This window comes from Lethenteron reissneri, chromosome 34, assembly GCF_015708825.2.
Source record: "Lethenteron reissneri isolate LAM-NWPU_2019-01 chromosome 34, ASM1570882v1, whole genome shotgun sequence".
Lineage (NCBI taxonomy): Eukaryota > Metazoa > Chordata > Hyperoartia > Petromyzontiformes > Petromyzontidae > Lethenteron > Lethenteron reissneri.
In genome coordinates, this window is record NC_083812.1 from 4,985,323 (window position 1) to 5,004,689 (window position 19,367).

At 49.9% G+C, this 19,367-nt stretch overlaps 2 protein-coding genes across 4 annotated transcripts in view; one reads left to right on the forward strand and one right to left on the reverse strand.

Moving 5' to 3' along the window:
* The window catches only part of LOC133350576 (WD repeat and FYVE domain-containing protein 3-like), a 56,656-nt gene that overhangs the window by 16,591 nt on the left and 20,698 nt on the right, over positions 1-19,367 (forward strand). For both annotated transcript variants that reach the window (XM_061565056.1, XM_061565057.1), the window contains exons 12-21: positions 346-423; positions 1,483-1,719; positions 4,323-4,367; positions 5,228-5,393; positions 6,674-6,849; positions 7,679-7,827; positions 8,352-8,472; positions 9,548-9,633; positions 10,184-10,264; positions 16,889-16,943. In XM_061565056.1, the coding sequence (XP_061421040.1) occupies positions 346-423; positions 1,483-1,719; positions 4,323-4,367; positions 5,228-5,393; positions 6,674-6,849; positions 7,679-7,827; positions 8,352-8,472; positions 9,548-9,633; positions 10,184-10,264; positions 16,889-16,943 (1,194 nt within the window). The remainder of the gene's footprint in view (positions 1-345; positions 424-1,482; positions 1,720-4,322; positions 4,368-5,227; positions 5,394-6,673; positions 6,850-7,678; positions 7,828-8,351; positions 8,473-9,547; positions 9,634-10,183; positions 10,265-16,888; positions 16,944-19,367) is intronic.
* On the reverse strand, positions 9,421-13,846 carry LOC133350578 (leucine-rich repeat-containing protein 18-like). 2 transcript variants are annotated; one of them, XM_061565060.1, is made up of 2 exons: positions 13,683-13,846; positions 9,421-11,744 (listed from the first exon to the last, which is right to left on the reverse strand). In XM_061565060.1, exon 2 carries the CDS (start codon positions 11,734-11,736, stop codon positions 10,954-10,956), a length of 783 nt encoding a protein of 260 aa, XP_061421044.1. In that variant the 5' UTR covers positions 11,737-11,744; positions 13,683-13,846; the 3' UTR covers positions 9,421-10,953. The 2 variants fall into 2 exon arrangements, with proteins under 2 accessions (XP_061421044.1, XP_061421043.1); XM_061565059.1 differs by lacking the exon at positions 13,683-13,846 and adding an exon at positions 13,472-13,632.

A 19,367-nucleotide genomic window follows, 5' to 3' on the forward strand; every position in this document is an offset into this window, starting at 1 on the left:
TGCAACGCGCCCTTTCAGATGCGCTTCTGAGGCCGTCTGGAACGCTCTTCCTTCCGATATTAGGAAGCCACTGGAGGCTATGCACTTTTAAATCTAGATTGTTAATTCATTTTTTTAGAACTGCGTTTTGTGTTTAGTTTTCTGTCTTTCCCCCACACCACCGATTAGCGTGGTTGGCTACATATGGTGTGAAAGAAGTTCAACATACATACAATTGTCAATCCACCACTCGAGAGAAGGGCATGCCGTGAAGCACTTTGCCATGGCAGTTAGCTGCATTCGTGAAGTTTAGCTTTTGGCCATGGTGGTGCTGGTGATGATGTGGTTCCTGTGCGCGTTGTGTAGGATGCGTCGGTGTGGATGTTCACACACATCGCGGTCGTGCGAGACCTTGTGGAATACCGCTACAAGCAGCAGCAGGAGGTGAGGTCCGTCACACCGAGTGCGGCGTCCTGAAAAGACGGCGCCTGTGGGCATGAGTCTTTGGCGGGCTTTCCCCATAGTGCTTCATTCGGATTTGATTTGCTAATTCTTTTTTTGACAAATATTATTGTGGATAGGCAACGTGGTTGTAACATTGCGATGAACGCCAGCACTTGGAAAACAGTGGCTTGCTTAGCAGGAATAATATGATGCATGGATTCATTGATTAAAATCGATTCTTACACTTAACAATACAAGTATTTAATCTTAATCGATTTTTTTATGCTTTGTATATGATGCAAGACAATTGGTTCACGTGACCAATGCAGCTACTTGAGGTGTTGCATTCAACACGAAGTAAAACAAACAACAATAATCTAGTCTTGAATCAAACCACAACTGCGAATCGTGATGGTTCATTGAATCGCGAGAGGGTCTGTAGCAAATCGTTGCGTGCATAATTGTTGAGCGAGCGGAGTGCCGTACAAAATTGGTGCGTGCTCACAGCGCTTTCTCTGATCGTGCCGTCAGCGAACACCTATCATCCTGTACTACGTTCCAACGTCTATGCTCAATGCCTTTACAAAACGACACTAACATCTGCGGGGAAGTATGGTCAAATAGCCTCCATGACCCGCACGGCATGGGGAGGCCCTCATCCAACAGTGGATTGACACAAGGGCCGTGCGTGTGTACATTATACGCCTCGGGCCTTAGGCCTTGGCGTACACGGTCGGTAGTGCAGCGGTTAGCGCGCTGCGCCACGAACCCGACGACCCGAGTTCGATTCCCGCTCACGACCAACACCGTTGACGATCATCTGAACCGGTGCTGGGCTTCCCCTAAGCTTGACTCAGCCTCAAATGAGTACCTGGTGCGGTGTGTAAAAACATCGCCACCAGGGAGACAAAGGCGGTCAGGCGTGGTGCTGGCCACCCACCCCACCCGTGTACCGTCCCGACCTTCGCAGGCGCTACTCGCTAACAGCACTTGCCCCCCGCAGTTCGTTAAAGGCTACACGGGGCGGTGTTTGTTTGTGTGCGCCGCGCGCGGGACCAGCGCGAGTGCAGCGTGGCGCGGCTGCTTGCCGCCGAGTGGGGGCGCCTGGAGGCCGAGGTGACGCGCGAGCGCGGCCCGTGGGGGCCACCCGTGGGCTCCCGCCTCGACAAGTGGATGCTGGACCCCACCGAGGGGCCCTGCCGCATGCGCCGCAAGCTCATGCCCAACGAGCACTTCTACGCGCACTACGCGCACTACCCGTACCCGCCGAGCGGCTCCGACAGAGACGACACGCAGGTACGTCGACGGTCGACGGTCAACGAAGCCGCCGGAGCTACGCGCACTTTTAAATCGAGATTGAAAACGAATTTCTCTTGAACTGCTTTTTGTGTTTAGTTTGTTGTCCTTCCCCCGAAACCTCCAATTAGCGCGGTTGGCTACCCACAGCGCGTAAGAAGTTCAACATGCATACAATGATAGAGACAGTGGTGGTGACGGCGCTGGTGCCTCGGTAGGTGCACCTTGGCGCGCGCGGGCGACAATGCTTACACGGGTTACATTTGTTTTTGTTGTTGGGATAAAAGCTGTGACTTGGGGTCAACTCAGCCTTCAATGAGTACCTGGTGCAGTGTGTAAACATCAGCACTGGGGATACAAAGGTGGCAGTCTGCCGGCTATACCACCCCCTTTGTGTGCCATACTGGCTTTCATAGGTGTATACGTGTGTAAAGACGACTCCGACGCACATATCCTGGGAAGGTTTTCTTTATTCGTGAGCCACGTGCTCACACTCGGACAGGCGGAGACCTCACTGCAACAGCCCCGACTCTCCCGCGCATCTCCCTTATATACGGTCTGAGGCCACGCCCCCATTCTTGAACCTTCTCGCTGGTTCTAGACCGCTCGCTCCACCAGCTGACTCCACTGTCCTCTTACGTCACCTGGCCACGCTCCTATTCTCGAACATTCCCGGAGCCACCAGTTCATTCGCACTGCAGGCTGACTCCCCTGTCATTACCTCCCGTGGCCACTAGTCCACTCACACCGCAGGCTGACTCCCCTGCCATTACCTCCCGTGGCCACTAGTCCACTCACGCCGCAAACTGACTCCCCTGTCATTACCTCCCGTGGCCACTAGTCCATTCAAACTGCAGGCTGACTCCCCTGTCATTACCTCCCGTGGCCACTAGTCTATTCACACTGCAGGCTGACTCCCCTGTCATTACCTCCCGTGGCCACTAGTCCATTCACACTACAGGCTGACTCTCCTGTCATTACCTCCCGTGGCCACTAGTCCATTCACACTTCAGACTGACTCCCCTGTCATTACCTCCCATGGCCACTAGTCCACTCACACCGTAGGTTGACACCCCTGCCACTACCTCCCGTGGCTACTAGTCAACTCACACCACAGGCTGACTCCCCTGTCATTACTTCCCATGGCCACTAGTCCACTCACATCGTAGGCTGACTCCCCTGTCATTACTTCCCGTGGCCACTAGTCCACTCACACCGTAGGTTGACACCCCTGTCATTACCTCCCGTGGCCACTAGTCCACTCACACCGTAGGTTGACTCCCCTGTCATTACCTCCCGTGGCTACTAGTCCACTCACACCGCAGGCTGACTCCCCTGTCATTACCTCCCGTGGCCACTAGTCCACTCACACCGCAGGCTGACTCCCCTGTCATTACACTTGCACACATACACAGACAAAGGTTCCCTGCGCAGTCTTTTACATGCTGTTGAGGCAAGTGCTGTCGGCAAAGGGGTGGTGTGGCTAGCACCATGTCTCCCAGGTGCTTGACATCGTGGAGGTCCAGGACATGTTCTAATATCACTCGCCAGTGATGTTAGCCACGCATGTACACAGACGCGTGCACAGAACCTTCACTTTCATGCCTGCGTAATTGTGTGTTGCCAGTGTCCTTGTGGAGAATAACCTACACTTAACTCAAATTAACCGGTGGGCCCTCCCTGGATGTTGTTCCGAGCTGGAGGGCATCTGTCTGACAAAAACTGCTGAGTGTCAGCGCTGGGATCACAGCAGTGGTGTAACCTGCAAGACGTAAATGCTAAAATGAACGTCCATCAAGAATGAACGAAAATGTACAGCATTGGTTGAGGAATAAAAAAAAGTGTTAAAGTCAGCTTCTTTATACAAACACTAAAATGCACGTTTACGTGTATTAAATACATCAGTGTGTATTCAATAAAGTATAATTTGTATGAATACAATACAGACATAAAACTGTACACAGCTTCTTTTAACATATACCTGCCACTCACATGTATATATCTCATGTGCTTCCATACACATTGCACAAGGCAACTTTAAATAAACTATGCAAACATTAAATCATCATCGGTCACAGGCAATCCACTGCTGGATGAATCCATCTTAAAGACGCCACCATTCCTCGTGGTCACATGACACAACAATCCCCCCCCATCAGCTGCACACGAGCCAATCCCGTGGCTCCAGCTCAGCCGCATGAGTCACAATTCACAGAGTTTATAAGATCACACTCATTGCACACAAAATGCTTGCCACAAATGAACCACAGTTCAAGGAGCATAAACCATCGCGCAAACTTTGGTCATCCTCGCAGCAGCGGCGAGCAAAGCCGGTCACCTCATCGCGTGCGTTCAGATGCGCTCCTGCGTCCGTCTGGAACGCCCTTCCGATATCAGGAAGCCACTGGAGCTATGTGCTTTTAAATCTACGTACAGTGCGAAAGAAGCACATCATACGTACGTACGTACAGACGTTGTAATTGGATGAAGCTGGGTCCTCTTCCCGAATCGACCGTGGCTCGCTCGTCCCCCCAGTTGAACGATGCTGCTGCCACGTTCTCGACTGCTCTTTATATTATTATTCTTTCTCTCCTCTCCCAAAGCTCATGGATGAGGCGGAGCAGAGTGGGCAGGATGTGATGAGAGAGGTGAGCCGCGGCCGACACGTCTCCAACGAGCTGTGAGATTAACTCCAGATTCACGCAGGCACCCGTGGTTTAGACGGCGTTCCCGGCGTTTGCTCGCTAAGCAGGCCAGCCTCGGGAGTTGAGTCAGCGTCATGCTGACTCAAGTTTGCCGTGAGTGTGAACCGACCAAAGGCCACCTGCGGCCTCCCCGGCGAATTCCAGGTGGTCTGGCGTTGCCCCAGTCCAAACTTTGCATTCGACCAGAGCATTTAGCCTTTTGTCTACAACCTTCAAGTGCTCTTGGTGTTGTGTTATTATTGTCTTAAGAATTAAAAGTGTTGCTTTATTGGTGGCCTCGTCACCAAATAAATGTATCTAACTTGACTTGTAATGGCCGTGGGTATTCTCTGCTGTGATTTCATATTAGCTGACACCTAATTATGACTGAGATTCATAATCAACGTTTTTGGGTTTAGATCGCGATCTAAACCCAAAAACGTTGATTATGAATAATATTGGTCGTGAAAGCCGACGTGTTAAACTATGACTGAGATATTCTTAAGTTGGCAAAATCACAAGCTCCCGGTTGTAAGATGGTGAGTTTGTTCACACCCAGGCTTAACCGAAGCGAGCATTTATTGGTGGGAAGTTAACAGCAATTCCGATGTGGAGAAAACAAGTTCTTGCCTCAGGAATGTTGAATTTCTCACAACGCAGGACCTCCGATATTAATTATAAACTCTCAGTGCAATGCAGAAACTTCAGACACTGCACGTTGTGCGCTTGTGATGCAATCCTTCGGGCTCGCGTTTGAGAAACCGCGGGCGGTCGTCGCTTTTCACCGAGCTGCCTCTGACCACGCGGCGCTCACCTCCCCACAGAAGAGCGCTAAAGTGCGGCGAGTGATCAGCTACGACAGCAAGGAGTTCTACCTCCGCCTGGTGTCGCAGTCCAGCCTGGAGCCCGTGGTCGCCACGGAGACGGCCGAGAGCGAGGCCGCCCGGCTCGTGGAGAACGGCGGAGAGGACAGCATGGTGGGGGTCAAAGGTCAGCGCCGTCACCGCCCACTTTCGTGTGGATTAATAACACGCGGATTAAATATGTGATTTTAGATTTGTTATCCACTCGGTTGGCTGTTCAGAGGCAGAGTGGATCTCGCCCATTCCTCCTTTAAAGGAGCGAAGACAGCAGCGGTGGCGGAGTGTTAATGATACGGTCGACGGTTTGGGATTTGTGGCCGCACTCGCAGGCCGCCGAATCTTCCGTGCGCCACTTTGCGCATCAGGCGGCCGCATCGGCCACATGCCAGAGGTCGCAAACGGGTTTTGATTCCTTACCCGTACCCGTACCCGGTCGCACCAGGGTCGCAAACGGGTACCCGTAACCGGCCGGGTACGGATACCCGTACCCTACCCGATACCCGGCCGGGTATGGGTAGGGTACGGGTATCGGGTACCCGATTGCAACCTCTGGGAGGAAGCCATGTTGCAGGCGCGGGTGGGTTGATTCTAGGAACTTGAATTGTGAGAAGAGACAAGACGTTGGGAAATGAGTGACAAACGGTGACTCACCAGTGACTCACGGCCTACCCGTTACCCATACCCGGCCACACCAGGGTCACAAACGGGTACCCGTACCTGTACCCGGCTGGGTACGGGTAGCCGGGTTTCGGGTAGGGTATGGGTATCGGGTACCCGATTGCGACCTCTGCCACATGCCCCATCCCGATTCGGTTGATGGTCGACCATTGGCGGCGTGGAAGGTTGAAACCGGGAGGTTCGACGGTAGGGGCCCTATACGAGAGATGTTTATTCTTGACGTCGGCCTACCGCCCACTGAAGATTTGTGATCGCGGTCTCCGGCTTGAGCCGTGCACGTGGCCCCAACGGCGAAGCAGCGGGGAGAGTGTTCGGTAGGTAGATGAGGGTAACGATCGAGTTGGCTGATTTATTTTTTTCTTCCCCCCCCCCCCCCCCCAGACTTAAGCTCGGATCGTTTGCCTGTCACTTCACATTAGGTCATCGGGCGGTGGTTCTGCATCAGACGATTGTTCCGTATCAGACGTACGCTTCAGCAAATGCAGAAATGGTCTCCCCATGTGAAAATACATTTCAAATCGCTCATCTAAATTGAGGACGGTCAATGCCGAGTGGCTGGCCACTCTGAATTTCCAACCGTTCTGCGTCTCGGTCAGCCGTTATCCTCGTCTCGCGAACAGTGCCCTGCGTAGCGACGTGATGTTTGCGATCCCTTCTCGGTAATAAAAACAAAAATCGCGAGCGAGTCTCCTTAAGTCACGCGGCGGCCTGACGTGTCGCCGTCGGCAGGGCTCGTGAAGCCGTTGCAGAGGTCTCGCTCGGGCGTGGAGCCGGGCGCCGGGCTGCCGGGCGGCGACGATGAAGACGGCCTCCCGGACCCGATGGCCGACGGGACCGGCATCGGCGATGGCGGCGAGAAGACGGAGAACCAGACGGTGCTGAGGCTGCTGGCGGAGGGCGAGACGGTGAGCAGCCCCCTCCCCACCCCCAACCTCCCCCTAGCGCATTACTCCCCGTCTTATCCAGAGCGCAGCACAACCACCCGCAACCTCCGATTAGCACTGTTGGCTACATACGGCGCGAAAGAAGTTCAACATACATTGACCGTAACCCGAGCCCACACACCGACCTCATTCCTTCTGCCTTAAACCTGATCCTCGAAGCAGAGAACACTCGAACCACTCAAACCCTCACTAATCTCCAGCGTTGCCCAAGTTATACCATACCATAAAACCACCTTAACCTTAACCCTAACTCTTACTTTAAGCTTAACTCCATCCTAACCATTTTAACACTAACCCTATTCATTAACTCCTAACTACCCCACACCAAGCTCCTTAAACCGAACTTTTATAATTAACCCTAATTCTATTCAACCCCAGCCACCTCATCTCTCCCTCCAATCTTGTCTCTTTTCAGTGACAACTCTTATACGCTTACCCTAACTCCGCACCATTTACCTGAATCTTAATCTTTAAAAATGTATCCCCTCCTTCCTTCTCCTCGCTCCCTCTACTCCCTTAACAACGTTATTCCACCCTCATCTTCCCCTCCCCACATAAAAGAGCACAACAACTCGCTCATGATCCCCACTCGGTGGGGCAGCGAGCCCATCCCCCGCCTCCTCTAAACGGTTTGTGCAATGTGCCCTGGGCTCTAATTGAAATACAATAAAAAAAACCCCATTAAATAAATCCAATTTACAGTCATCTGAACCCGAACCCTGATCAGTAACACCAAGCAGATCCCGACCTCGCCCAGCCTGACCCCGCCTCCCCGCCGTGTCGCTCCCAGATCTCCCAGATGTACCGGTGCGCGCGAGTTGAGGGCCTGGACACCAGCGAGGGGCTGCTGCTCTTTGGGAAGGAACACTTCTACGTCATCGACGGGGTCACCATGACGACCCGCCGGGAGATCTGCGACATCGACATGCTGCCACCCGAGTGAGCAGCTCCGGCACAGCCACTGGTGTAGCAGCAGCGTCATCAGCTGTAGCAGCAGAAGCGTCATCAGCTGTAGCAGCAGCAGCGTCATCAGCTGTAGCAGCAGCAGCGTCATCAGCTGAAGCAGCAGCCTCGTCAGCTGTAGCAGCAGCTTCATCAGCTGTAGCAGCCTCATCAGCTGTAGCAGCAGCTTCATCAGCAGCTGTAGCAGCCTCATCATCAACAATACGAACCGTTGCTGGAACATCCAAAAAAATTCCATCATGGCTGTCAAAAGCACCATTGTTGGTTCCTGTATCGTCCTCAACAGCATCACTATCATCATCTTCATAACCAGGCCAGACGTCCCCAAGCTGCCACCCTCTTTGACGGCCCTGCGATGAAACAATCATCATCATCATCTTAATCATCATCATCTTCCCTATGTCATTGGATGAAGCGTTTGACCGTTGGGGAGAATGCGCGACACGGCACTGACTCCCTTCGTCCTTGCACGTACGATTCCGGGTGGTCTCGCCACCCAGGCTGCAGGACCCGGTGATTCCCCGTGGGACCCGATCGCCTCCGTCGCACCCGCAGCGCGCGTGCAGCAAGTTCAGCTACGAGGGCGTGCGCGAGGTGCACAAGCGGCGCTACCTCCTGCAGGTGCCGCCCCTCGTCCGCTCTTCTCCGTTCCGTACCGTGCCGATCAACCACAGCTCCTCTTGTCAGTTCACAACAGGACGGAGGCTCCCCCGTGCCATGTTGTTCATGGGGTCTGTTTACCTGATCTTCGCCACGCTGGTCGGTACGGGTTGGTGAGAGGGGTATGCCCAGGGCTGCTTCAGGGATAACTCACCGCTGGTGTTCGCCGTGGTTGGGAATCGAACTCAAGTCATTGGGTTCATAGTGAAGTGGACCTAACCACCTATGCGCTGCCATGCGACCCCTTTCTGTTATCATGAATATTCACTCGTAGTCTCTTGGCACGAAATTAATCGTCCATTGCCCCCCTTAGCTCCGCTGATTTGATGAATAGTTTGTTGTATCCTGAGCCGCAGATCAGATTAAGAATCAGAAATTTTGTTGGCTAACTTTTACCATCTATGTCTTTTCACGTTACGAACCGTCTTAGTAAAAATAAATATATCCCAAATAAAATATAGACTTGTACAGCTGCTGTGCATTATGAAGCATTCATACTGTTTAGTTGGGTTATTTTGCCGGGACACACAGCCGGAGTTTGACTGGCTATTTACTGCTTAGTTATGGAGACAATGCAAGCAATGTATGTGTGTTGAACATTTTTCGCACCGTACGTAGCCAACCGTGCTAATTGGAGGTGCGGGGGAAGTACAACAAACTAAACACAAAAAGCAGCTCTAAGGAAATGAGTTTTCAATCTAGATTTAAAAGTGCATTTCTCCAGTGGCTTCCTAATGTCAGAAGGAAGAGCGTTCCAGACGGCCGCAGGAGCACATCTGAAAGCACAGCGCCATGAGGTGACCACCATCTTCTATTTCGATGGCCCAGCCCAAAGCCCTGACATTGTCAAGAGCAGGGAGCTGATCTCGTGCGAAACAGAATTTTTCATCAGAAACCACAGACCCCACCTTCTTTCCAAGAAGAGACATTTAATTGCAAATGAGTTTGTACACAAAGTTCACTCAAGTGGCGCGCTTATTCGTCAAACGTAACACCGCAATGCCGCTGAGATCCTCCTCTTGGTATTTTTGTTTAGCCGATGGCCGTGGAAGTATTCTCAAACGACGGCAGGAACTACCTCCTGGTGTTCCCACGTGGGGTGAGAAACAAGGTGTACCAAAGGTAAGGCCTCTGGCGTGTTAAGCACCAAATCACGAGCTTAAAAGCCTTTGCAAACAAAGCACAAAGTGATAAAGATCATCAGGGTGTAGACTTAACCATGAACATTAACGAGCTCTCACTTAGTTTTTCTACGAATGTGCCGTGTTTGTGTGTGTGTGTGGGTGATGATGGGGGAGCGGTGGCACGGTGGTTAGCGTTGCTGCGCTACGAACCCGGCGACCCGAGTTCGATTCTCGCTCACGGCCAACACCAGTGACAATTATCTGAACCGGTCCCGGGCCTCCACTCTGTCGACTCAGCCTCAAACGAGTACCTGATGCAGTGTGTAAAACATCAGCACTCGGAAGACAAAGGCGGCCGGGCGTGGTGCTGGCCGCCCATTCCCTTCGCATGCCTGTGCTGGCCTTCATAGGTGCTCTCTAACAGCCACAAAAGTCTGTTAAAGGCTCCACGGGGGAATCTTTGTCTTTCGTGTGCGATGACTGTGGAGTTGGGGGGGTGGCGAGGCGATCTCAAAGTGGTGTCCCCTTTGTCGCCCGGACGAGCGCAGGTTTTTGACGATCGCACCGTCCCTCGCGGACAGCAGTGAGAGCGTCTCCGGACAGAACCCCAACGCAAGTGTGGAGGCTGGGTGAGCGAAACACAATTCGCGTGGAACCATGACGCGCTCGGTGTTGTTGGGGTTTTCCTTCATCGGAGTTTAATTTTTGTCAGTGACGGTAAACATTGGTATCACACCTGATGACGATTGCTTGTGTTGCAGTCAACGTCGTGAGAATTTTTATTGTTTCTAGATTTGAAGCTTTCGTGACTGCAAGGATTCATACTCTTAGTTCTTTCGGTAAAGTCACGTAGGAAAAAAAATGAAATAAAAATTATTATTTCCCTTCTACGTGATGACTTTACCGAAAGAACCAAGAATATTGGTATCACTGTCCAGATTTATTTTTCTGATTGGCTTGGGCAGTTTAAATTAATTTTACCCACCTAAGTGTAAAACTATTACTCTATGGCATGTACATTCCCTTAAAATGTATTGAAATTATAACATTTCACTTTCAAGTAAAAATGTGTGTAACAATCCAATCTGGTTAATTAAGTGTTCTTGGCAAACGCCGAGTTAAATGTAAGTTATTTAATTAACCGGCTAAATCTAGAGAAGTAGGTGGCTTTGCGGGGCCAAGGTTAACTTCGCTCTGCTGTAACACTTCTGCGTCCTGCTGCTGCTGCCAAAGTACCCCGTGCACAAACACCCCCCTCTAAACCTCCGTCTCCAACGTCGCCCACATCCCTGAGGTGGTGCCGTACCCGATAAACGCTTCATCTCCAGGCAGTTTGCGTCTCTTTCGCCACGGAGTTGGGCGTTATGAGCCCGGAAAACCTTCCCACCCCGCGGTTGGACCCCTTGTTGGTGTTCTTGAGCAGGCCGGCCCTACGTGCCCTCTCCTCCTGGCACGAGGCCAGGCAAGGCTTGCACACCTCCGACTCGTGCACCAGCAGCAGGGACGCCTCCTCGGGGCACGGCTCGCCCCCACCCGGCACGACGCCTGTCTCCGGCGGGGCCAGCGCAAGCGGGTTCCGCTTCACGTTGAGCTTCTGGAGCTTGGGCAGTTTGGCCACGGTCTCGGGCAGGCCCGCGATGGCGTTGTCGAAGAGACCCAGGTCGGTGAGCTCCCGGAGATGGCCCAGCCAGCGCGGCACGCTGTCCAGCTCGTTGAGGCCCAGGTTGAGGGTGCGCAGCTTCTGAAGCTGCGCGAGGCCCTCGGGGAGGCCGTGCGTAACCAGCCGGTTGTTGCAAGCGTTGAGGTGCAGCAGGCCGCTCAGCTGGCCCAGCGACTCAGGCAGGCTCTCGAGCCGGTTGCTGTGGACGTCGAGCGAGCGGAGGTTCACGAACTTGCCGATGGAGGGCGGGAGGACGCGGAGCGCGTTGCGGCTGAGGTCCAGCTCGTCGACGTCGCTCAGCTTGAGGAGGCACTTGGGGAAGATGGCGAGGCCCGCGTTGCTGAGGTTGAGGCGCTTCTTCCCGTCGGGGGTGCTGTGCACGGCCGCCTTGGCTTGCTTCAGCGTCAGCTTTCGGCCCTTGGGCGCGCGTTTCTTGGGCATGATGGCTTCTGCACGGGAAGCAACGAACACACGCGGCTCGGTTAGCCTCTAGTCAAAACTATTCAAGAGTTTTATTTTTATTTTACCAGGTGAGGCCCCACTGAGCTATGTAGCTCTTTTTCAGAAGCGACCTGGCCACAAACGATAGCTCAACGAAGTGGCTTATCGCGTGCAAATTTATATCAGCCACATACTCTATAAACGCATGTTCCTGTCCACTAATAAGCCTCCCTAAGCCGTCACCATTCTTTCATGGTCTTGCAATGTGACAGACAGTCCATCCAGCTCCTGCACATGAGACTGATTTCATCACTCCATCTCCACGGTGGTTCTCCACTCATGCGTGTTCTCTCCTTTGGCTGTCACTCCGTCATTAGTCTCGACCGCGAGTCACCATCCCTTCTAGCGACATGTCCTGCCGACGTCTATTTTCTTTTCTCAACAGTCAAGGTCAAAATAAACTTGATGAGTAGCATGGCCTTTTCTAGAATGAGGAGGTTCGTATTTATGTTCTCGTTTTTGAATTCGAACATTGCAAGCAAGGTTGCAGTGTTTTTCCAGTTTGTGTACGTGTTGCAAACGCTTAATTGACGAGTATATAACAATGGACATTCGAAGGAAGCTGAATGCAGTATGAGGTCATTGCACCTCGTTTACACCCAGCTCTAAAAATATTTCCGCTGCCCATCGCGCGCACAAATACACAAACTGTACGCAAGGCATTCATTGCGCTCCAGTTCTTCCTTGTTTTTTGGATGACTGACTTCAAAACCTAACAACCGAAAAGCTTAACGCCAGTTGCGAAAACCGAGAAGAGACAACGCGTGCCGCCGTATTTAAGCACAGCACAATTATAAACTAAACTAAGTATGCTATTTTTATTTTACCAAATAAGGCCCAGAGAGCTATATAACTCTTTTTTCAGAAGTGACCTGGCCACAAATGATAGCTCAACGAAGTGGCTTATTGCGTGGCAATTTATAGCAGCCAAATACTCTTAAACGCACGTTTCGAAAAGCGGAGGGAAAAACCGGATGAGACCCGGGGAAAAATCCTCACGACCACGGGGAGAGAGAACACGCAGACTCCAAATATACAGCAGCAGGCGTGAGGGCTGGGATCGAACCCGCGACCCCCTGTATACCAGGCGAAGTAGTTAACAACTCGCCACGTTGCAGTTGACGAGGTGACGGCACGCAAAACACGGCCACATGAGAGAGGGGCCGGGCTGGCCTAGATAGGGCCACGTTCCCTATGAATGCCGTGCAGTCGTTACCATAGCTGCGGCCGCTGCGCAGCACGGGTAACAGTACACGCTCGCTGTGTGGGCTCCATCGGTATGCGCCGGGGTAACGGATGTCCGCCCTTAATCTCACGTTTCTCTAATTGAAAAGGCACGGCGCAACGGCGTTGCGGTCCAGCGGACACAGAGTTCGTTTGGCCACGGGAAATGTGACAGGACAAACAAGTTGATCTCACCCGGCAGGCTCGTGCTGTCTACTTTGGTCTTGGTCTCATTTGCTTTATTTTCCTTTTAGCATTCAGAAAGGAAATGCCCATTAAGGAAAGATATGGCTATCAGACAGGCGAAGCGGCGTCGTATTTTGCAACCGTCCATTTTCACTTGCCGCCACGAAAGAAAAAAAAGACGAAAAGGGTTCACGCATGTTTCTTATGAGAGCCGAAAACATTGAAAAACGTTGTTTAAATTAAAAAAAATGTGCACGCAGCTTACCGTTACTGCGCGAGGCGCGTGCAAAATGTGGTGCCTTCAAGCCCCGGCGGCTTCTCCGCGGCCAGCGCAGAGGACGTCTGGAAGAGGCCACTTTACCAGCCACACTCGCAGTGGAGAGGCCGAAGTGCGACAATCTGACTCCTCAAGCCCCCCCTTGAGGCCCTCGTACCGGCCCCACTCCACCGCATCGACAAAACCGCCCCCCCCTCACCTTCCTCAGTCTTCGACTGCGGGCCGCCGAAGCTCGCTCACGTTGCCATCGAAGCGGCGGCCGTTGAAGTTGAACTCGAAGAGGGCCAGTGATTTGTTTTTGCCTGCCAGCCAGAGAGCCACAACTTGGGCGCAGTGAGGCCCCTTGTCTGCGTGCCAACTGTTGTGTGGCGTTGCCAGGCAACGTTCTGCCTGCCACGTACATTATGCATGAGGTGGGAGGTGCCGTGAATGGGAGGAATTGCGTTTAACTAAACTTTTGATTTTACCAGGTGAAACCCACTGAGCTTCATAGCTCTTTTTCAGAAATGACTTGGCCACAAATGATAGCTCAACGAAGGAGCTTATGTGGAAATTTATAGCAGCCAAATACTCTAAACGCACGTTGATTTTAAATGTGGTGTGAAAAACCTGGAGGACCCGTAGAAAAGTCCACGCGACCACGGGGAGAACATGCAAACTCTAAATATACAGGCGTCAGTGTCGGGATCGAACCCACGACCTCCTGCATACTTGGCGAGGGAGTTAACATCTCGCCACCGTGGCGTATATTGCTGGTCTGCTGGCCTGTGTCAGAGGTCGCAAACGGGTTTTGATTCCTTACCCGTACCCGGCTGCACCAGAGTCGCAAACGGGTACCCGTACCCGGCCGTAGGGTACGGGTATCGGGTACCTGATTGCGACCTCTGGGATGAAGCCATGTCGCAGGCGCGGGTGGGTTGATTCTAGGAACTTGAATTGTGAGAAGAGACAAGACGTTGGGAAATGAGTGACAAACGGTTACTCACGAGTGACTCACGGCCTACCCGTACCCGCATACTTTGGTCTGGGATGCTTATTGTTAGGGATAGTTACTTTGGCCTCAGGGAACCCACCAGGAAGCTTACAGATGGAGGTTCCCAGCCACATTTGAACTATTCACACGGTAGCCGCTTGGCTAATTCATCCGTCACCGCTTCAGCCAAGTTCAACATTGGCTAAGGTGCGGAGCCAGTGATTAATTCCCTGCTGTCAAGAGACATTTCCGAGGGCAGGATCGCGATGTCCCCTCCAGCTTCAGTAACTGTTGTCGCGCCTGATAGGTCACTATGGTTTGTGGGTGGGCGTGCGTTTACTGACGGGCATCGATTCAGTTGTGCTCTTAAATTGGATTGTGTCAGCATGGATTAGTGAGTGTCCTTGATAAGGCGAGGATCGAGACATTTCAATTTCAGAAAGAAAAAAACGAACTATGTTTTTTTGACGGAAGCTGCAATCCAGAAAGGTGATTTTTGGTGTTTGCTTTTTATCCATTCAACGTCTGTTGCTTTGGAGCCTGCGTGGTTTCCTGTCTAAAGCACAGGGAACAATTGAGTGAGTTAAAGCTGGAAATCGTTGTCATTTTCCCATCGCACTGAGCCGGAAGGGTTGGCTAAAGATAGCGGTGCCTCCAGCCACATACACGGCGAAGAACTTTCTCTTGAAGAAGCGCACGTTGGCATTGTGAGTGAAGTACGGATGAGGATGCTGACGCCTGCCTATTATTTTTGACTCGGAACACCATTGCCAGCGTTCGCCAACGCTCCTCTGCAATAAACCAAAATCTGCGCAGATGAGTGAGCCGGCACTGAGAAGGACACGGTAATTAGTCGGATGATAGGAATGTTATTAACGTGATGGCAACACTCGTTGGCATGCTGCGCTGTGAGCCCCGGGGCGGGCGTTCAATTCCAAGCAAAGGCTAACGTCGACTGCGAGTGTTGCGCGGAGCTGTTGCTGAGGTTCTTCACTTCCAACCGGTATTGACCGGCGTGGTGAAGGTTAAATAACCCCCACGACTGATAGGGCACGGGGAGACCTTGAACCAGCAGTAAATTGATTAAGGGGCGTAATGGTGGTTAAAATGCATGTAAAGATTTGAAAATACAACAATGGAGATGTTCTTCTTGGTTCTTTCGGTAAAGTCACGTAGAAGGGAAATAATAAAATAATAAAAATTTTACATAATAAAATACAATTCTCACGACGTTGCGAAGCTTCTGGGTTTGTCCAACAGACCTGTTCTTCACCTGAGGACGGCTGCTTGCGTTGTGGCCGAAACGTCGTGAGAATTGTATTTTATTATGGTTTATTTTTATTATTTTATTATTTCCCTTTTACGCGACTTTACCGAAAGAACCAAGAAGATGAATCCCTGCAGTCACGAAAGCTTTAAATCGAAATTTAATGAAAATGTTATTATTTTGTTTTGATGTGGGTATTTATGATCCAAGAGGTGGTTGGGGGGGGGGGTGCTAACACCACAACAGGTCACCTAGCAGCCGGCACCACTGAGATTCAAGTGGCCACCCAGATTGGGTTCTCAAGGGTAGCGAGTTGATGGCCTCAGTACACTTCCCAATGAATGTGCAAAAACCCACCATATAAAATTGGGATTGATTCCAATTATCATTGCGTTATTTGCACTGAATTGTAATCGACAAATTTTTTAAAAAATTGTCAAAGACCCGACAGAATGATCCATGGCTCCGATGTTCCGCGAAGCTTCTGGGCACAACCCCCAAAACCACAGCCACACACAAGCCATCGCAACAGCAGATGTGGATACTTGATGCGCAAAAGGGAAAAAAAATCTCTCCGTTGTGTGACTGTGGTTACCCGGCACAACAGATCGAGGAACGCACAATGACTCAAAGCCCGATTCACAAATACGAAGGAGGCATCGCAGCGATACACTCTGTATTCCTGGAGCAATTATCTGGCCCAAAGCACCTCAAAGTTAAACTATAATTGGGGCTCTACATCAGCCATACAAACAAGAATGAGCTGCAATGTAATGTAATTTCAGCGAACATTGATGCCGTAATTATATTTGGCCCCACTTTTGCCGCTGAAAATGTATATCTTGGCTTAAACAACTTGCTTTTAGTGTTGGGAGTATAAAATCCTATACAATAGGATGTATGTTGAACTTCTTTCGTAGCCAACCATGATAATTATTGGACAGACTTCAGAAGTAGTTCCCCGGTGTCATATTGCATGACCATTTCTTTACACTTGATGGTGCATTCAATACGGAATTTAATTTCGTTGTCTCTCGACATGATGGCGATTAAATGGCCTAATTTGTGTCAATCATTGTGTTCCCAAAACATACAAGTTGAGCATTAAAACCATGGCCTTGCAACAAGAATAGAAATGAAAGCCCGGTGTTCCATTGTTTTTCAGGTCGGGTCTGCTGAGCGGCCTGGTTGGAGAGCGATCGGTGACGCAGCGCTGGGTGGTACGTATCTTCACCGGATAATCGAAACCGTTTACCCCCGAGATGGAGATGTCCCAAGTGGCACAGCGGCTCACAAGCTGCCCTGTCGTAGCCACAGAGCCAGAACAGCAGACTTCCCTGCATTCAAATCCAGGTTTCAGCCACCTCCGATTGAACCAGGTGCTCAAGTGTAGTGTGTTTTATTGGTCTCAGCACAGTCGCCACCGTTTCATTATTTCGTCTTCACCTGAGTGCCCAACACTCTCTTTTGGCAGTAGCGGCGGGGGGCATTACGCACCCGTGATGGCAATGAACCGAGAGAGTGTACGTCCACTCCTCATTAGTATTCAAGAGCTTGCCCTTTGAAGAACATTAAGTCCTTTCATTTGTTTTTGCCCAGAATTAAAGTGAATCCATGCTAATCCTCATGCTCCCGTGGCAATTCATACGGAATTAAATAGCAATGCTGCAAGATGTATTGCTGCACCGATCTTTTTTAAAATTCGACATTTACGGTTGATCAACTCTTTTTGTATTAAAGCAGCTTCGGAGAGTCCATTGACATCTACAGGAGCTAGAATTTATAGGATAAATAAATCCAACAGGTGGATGGAAGTGCAAATTTACAAAAGATATTTTTTTAAATTACACTTTTTGAAAACACAAAATGTAGACCATAAGAATAACAGATACATATATAGTGAGTAAAAAAATGTACAGCAGCTGTAAATTATTTTAATCACATTTAAATAAAATTGGAAGAGCCTGCTCTGGTGGCCTGCGTGTCTGCTTCTAAAATGATTCTAGCCACGTTTAGCAATCACTGATTCAATTGCCGAGTCCAAGAATAGACAAGAAGCAATTACAGTGGAACGAGTCAACATTTGATTCCAAGAGGCAGCCGTGTGACTTGGAGGTCAGATCACTGAGCTGTCAATGCTGTGGCCTTGGATTTGAATCCAGAATTCAATCGCCAGGTTCTTAAGCTTAGCAAGTGAATGGTCTCAGCCTGCTCACCAATGGCTTCATGAAAAATCATCACATCAAATTAAATTTTTTTAACGTCATTTATCAATATCGTGGCTTTGGGAATAACAAAAAAAACATTGGTTTAACTGCCATGAGATGAACCTTCATATCTAGTCAGGGGGTATGAAAAAGTATACACCTCTGTGACTTTACCGAAAGAACCAAAGAGTATGGATTCCTACAGTCACGAAAGCTTCAAATCAAGATTATACACCCTAGATTTCGATTTAAAGCTTTCGTGACTGCAGGGATTCATCTTCTTGGTTCTTTCGGTAAAGTCACGTAGAAGGGAAATAATAAAATAGTAAAAATAAAACATAAAATAATTCTCACTAGATTATACACCCTAGTTTGTGAATGAATAAATATAAATGGTACGTTTAAAAAGTCGTTCTGCGAGTCCCCGTTTCTGTGGGCCGATCTCTAACGCCGAGCTGCACTGCTCTGCAAGAGATCCAAGCGAACACTTGATCTCATGACATGGCACCAGTGTGCACAATTGGGAGAGAGATAAAAAAAGAATGGATTCGGCACAGGTAGACTCGCCGCTACGATTTAATTCCCTTCACCTGTTGCGGATATCGGAAACAACATTGAACAGAGTGCTTCAAATACATGGTATTAGTGATTGTTTCAAAGCTCACATTCCAACCCTATATTGAAAACATCTCAAAGAAAATCTGATCAAAATTAGGGGTTTTCATACAGTAAAAAACATGTTTTCCCATTCGATTGCACCTGCAAATTTGTTGAGGCTATCATTCAACCACTCTTTGACTACAATGACGCTGCTTACAGATCAGCTACTTATGAATCGCTAAATAGACGAAACCCGCTTCATCCTTCTGATCTTCAATTTGCACCGGATGTACCATACAGGACCCACCATTGTGACCTCTAGTTAAAATTCAATCTCACATCACTTCATTCAAAAATAAATCTACATTGTGACCTGTTCATCCATAAAATTCGTATTGATAAATACGCGCTATTCTTCGCTAATTCATGAACCCGATTGTCAAATGGAAGAAACCCAAGACGTCTGTGTAATTTTTCTTTTAACTATCCCAAGAACAAGAATTGTAAGAGGTGACGAAAGCTTTGCTATTGCAGTACCAACGTTTTGGAACAACCTTATTCCCTGCCTGAACATCATGAATCATCCTTCAAAAAATAGTCTGAAGCAGAAGATTAGTTCTGATTTTCACCACATTTGCCAATGTGATTTGTAACTTTAATCTTTAGCAATGTATCGACAGTTCAATTTTAACGTGCAATTTTATTGAGGGACTGTGTGCTGGTCATGGTGTGGTCTGGGACTGTTTTTGTTTTGCCGCCTTGCCCCAAGATTTCATTTGGTGTTGAAAAATCGACAAAAAAAATTCTACTTATGCAATTTGTACTTATATATTTTAT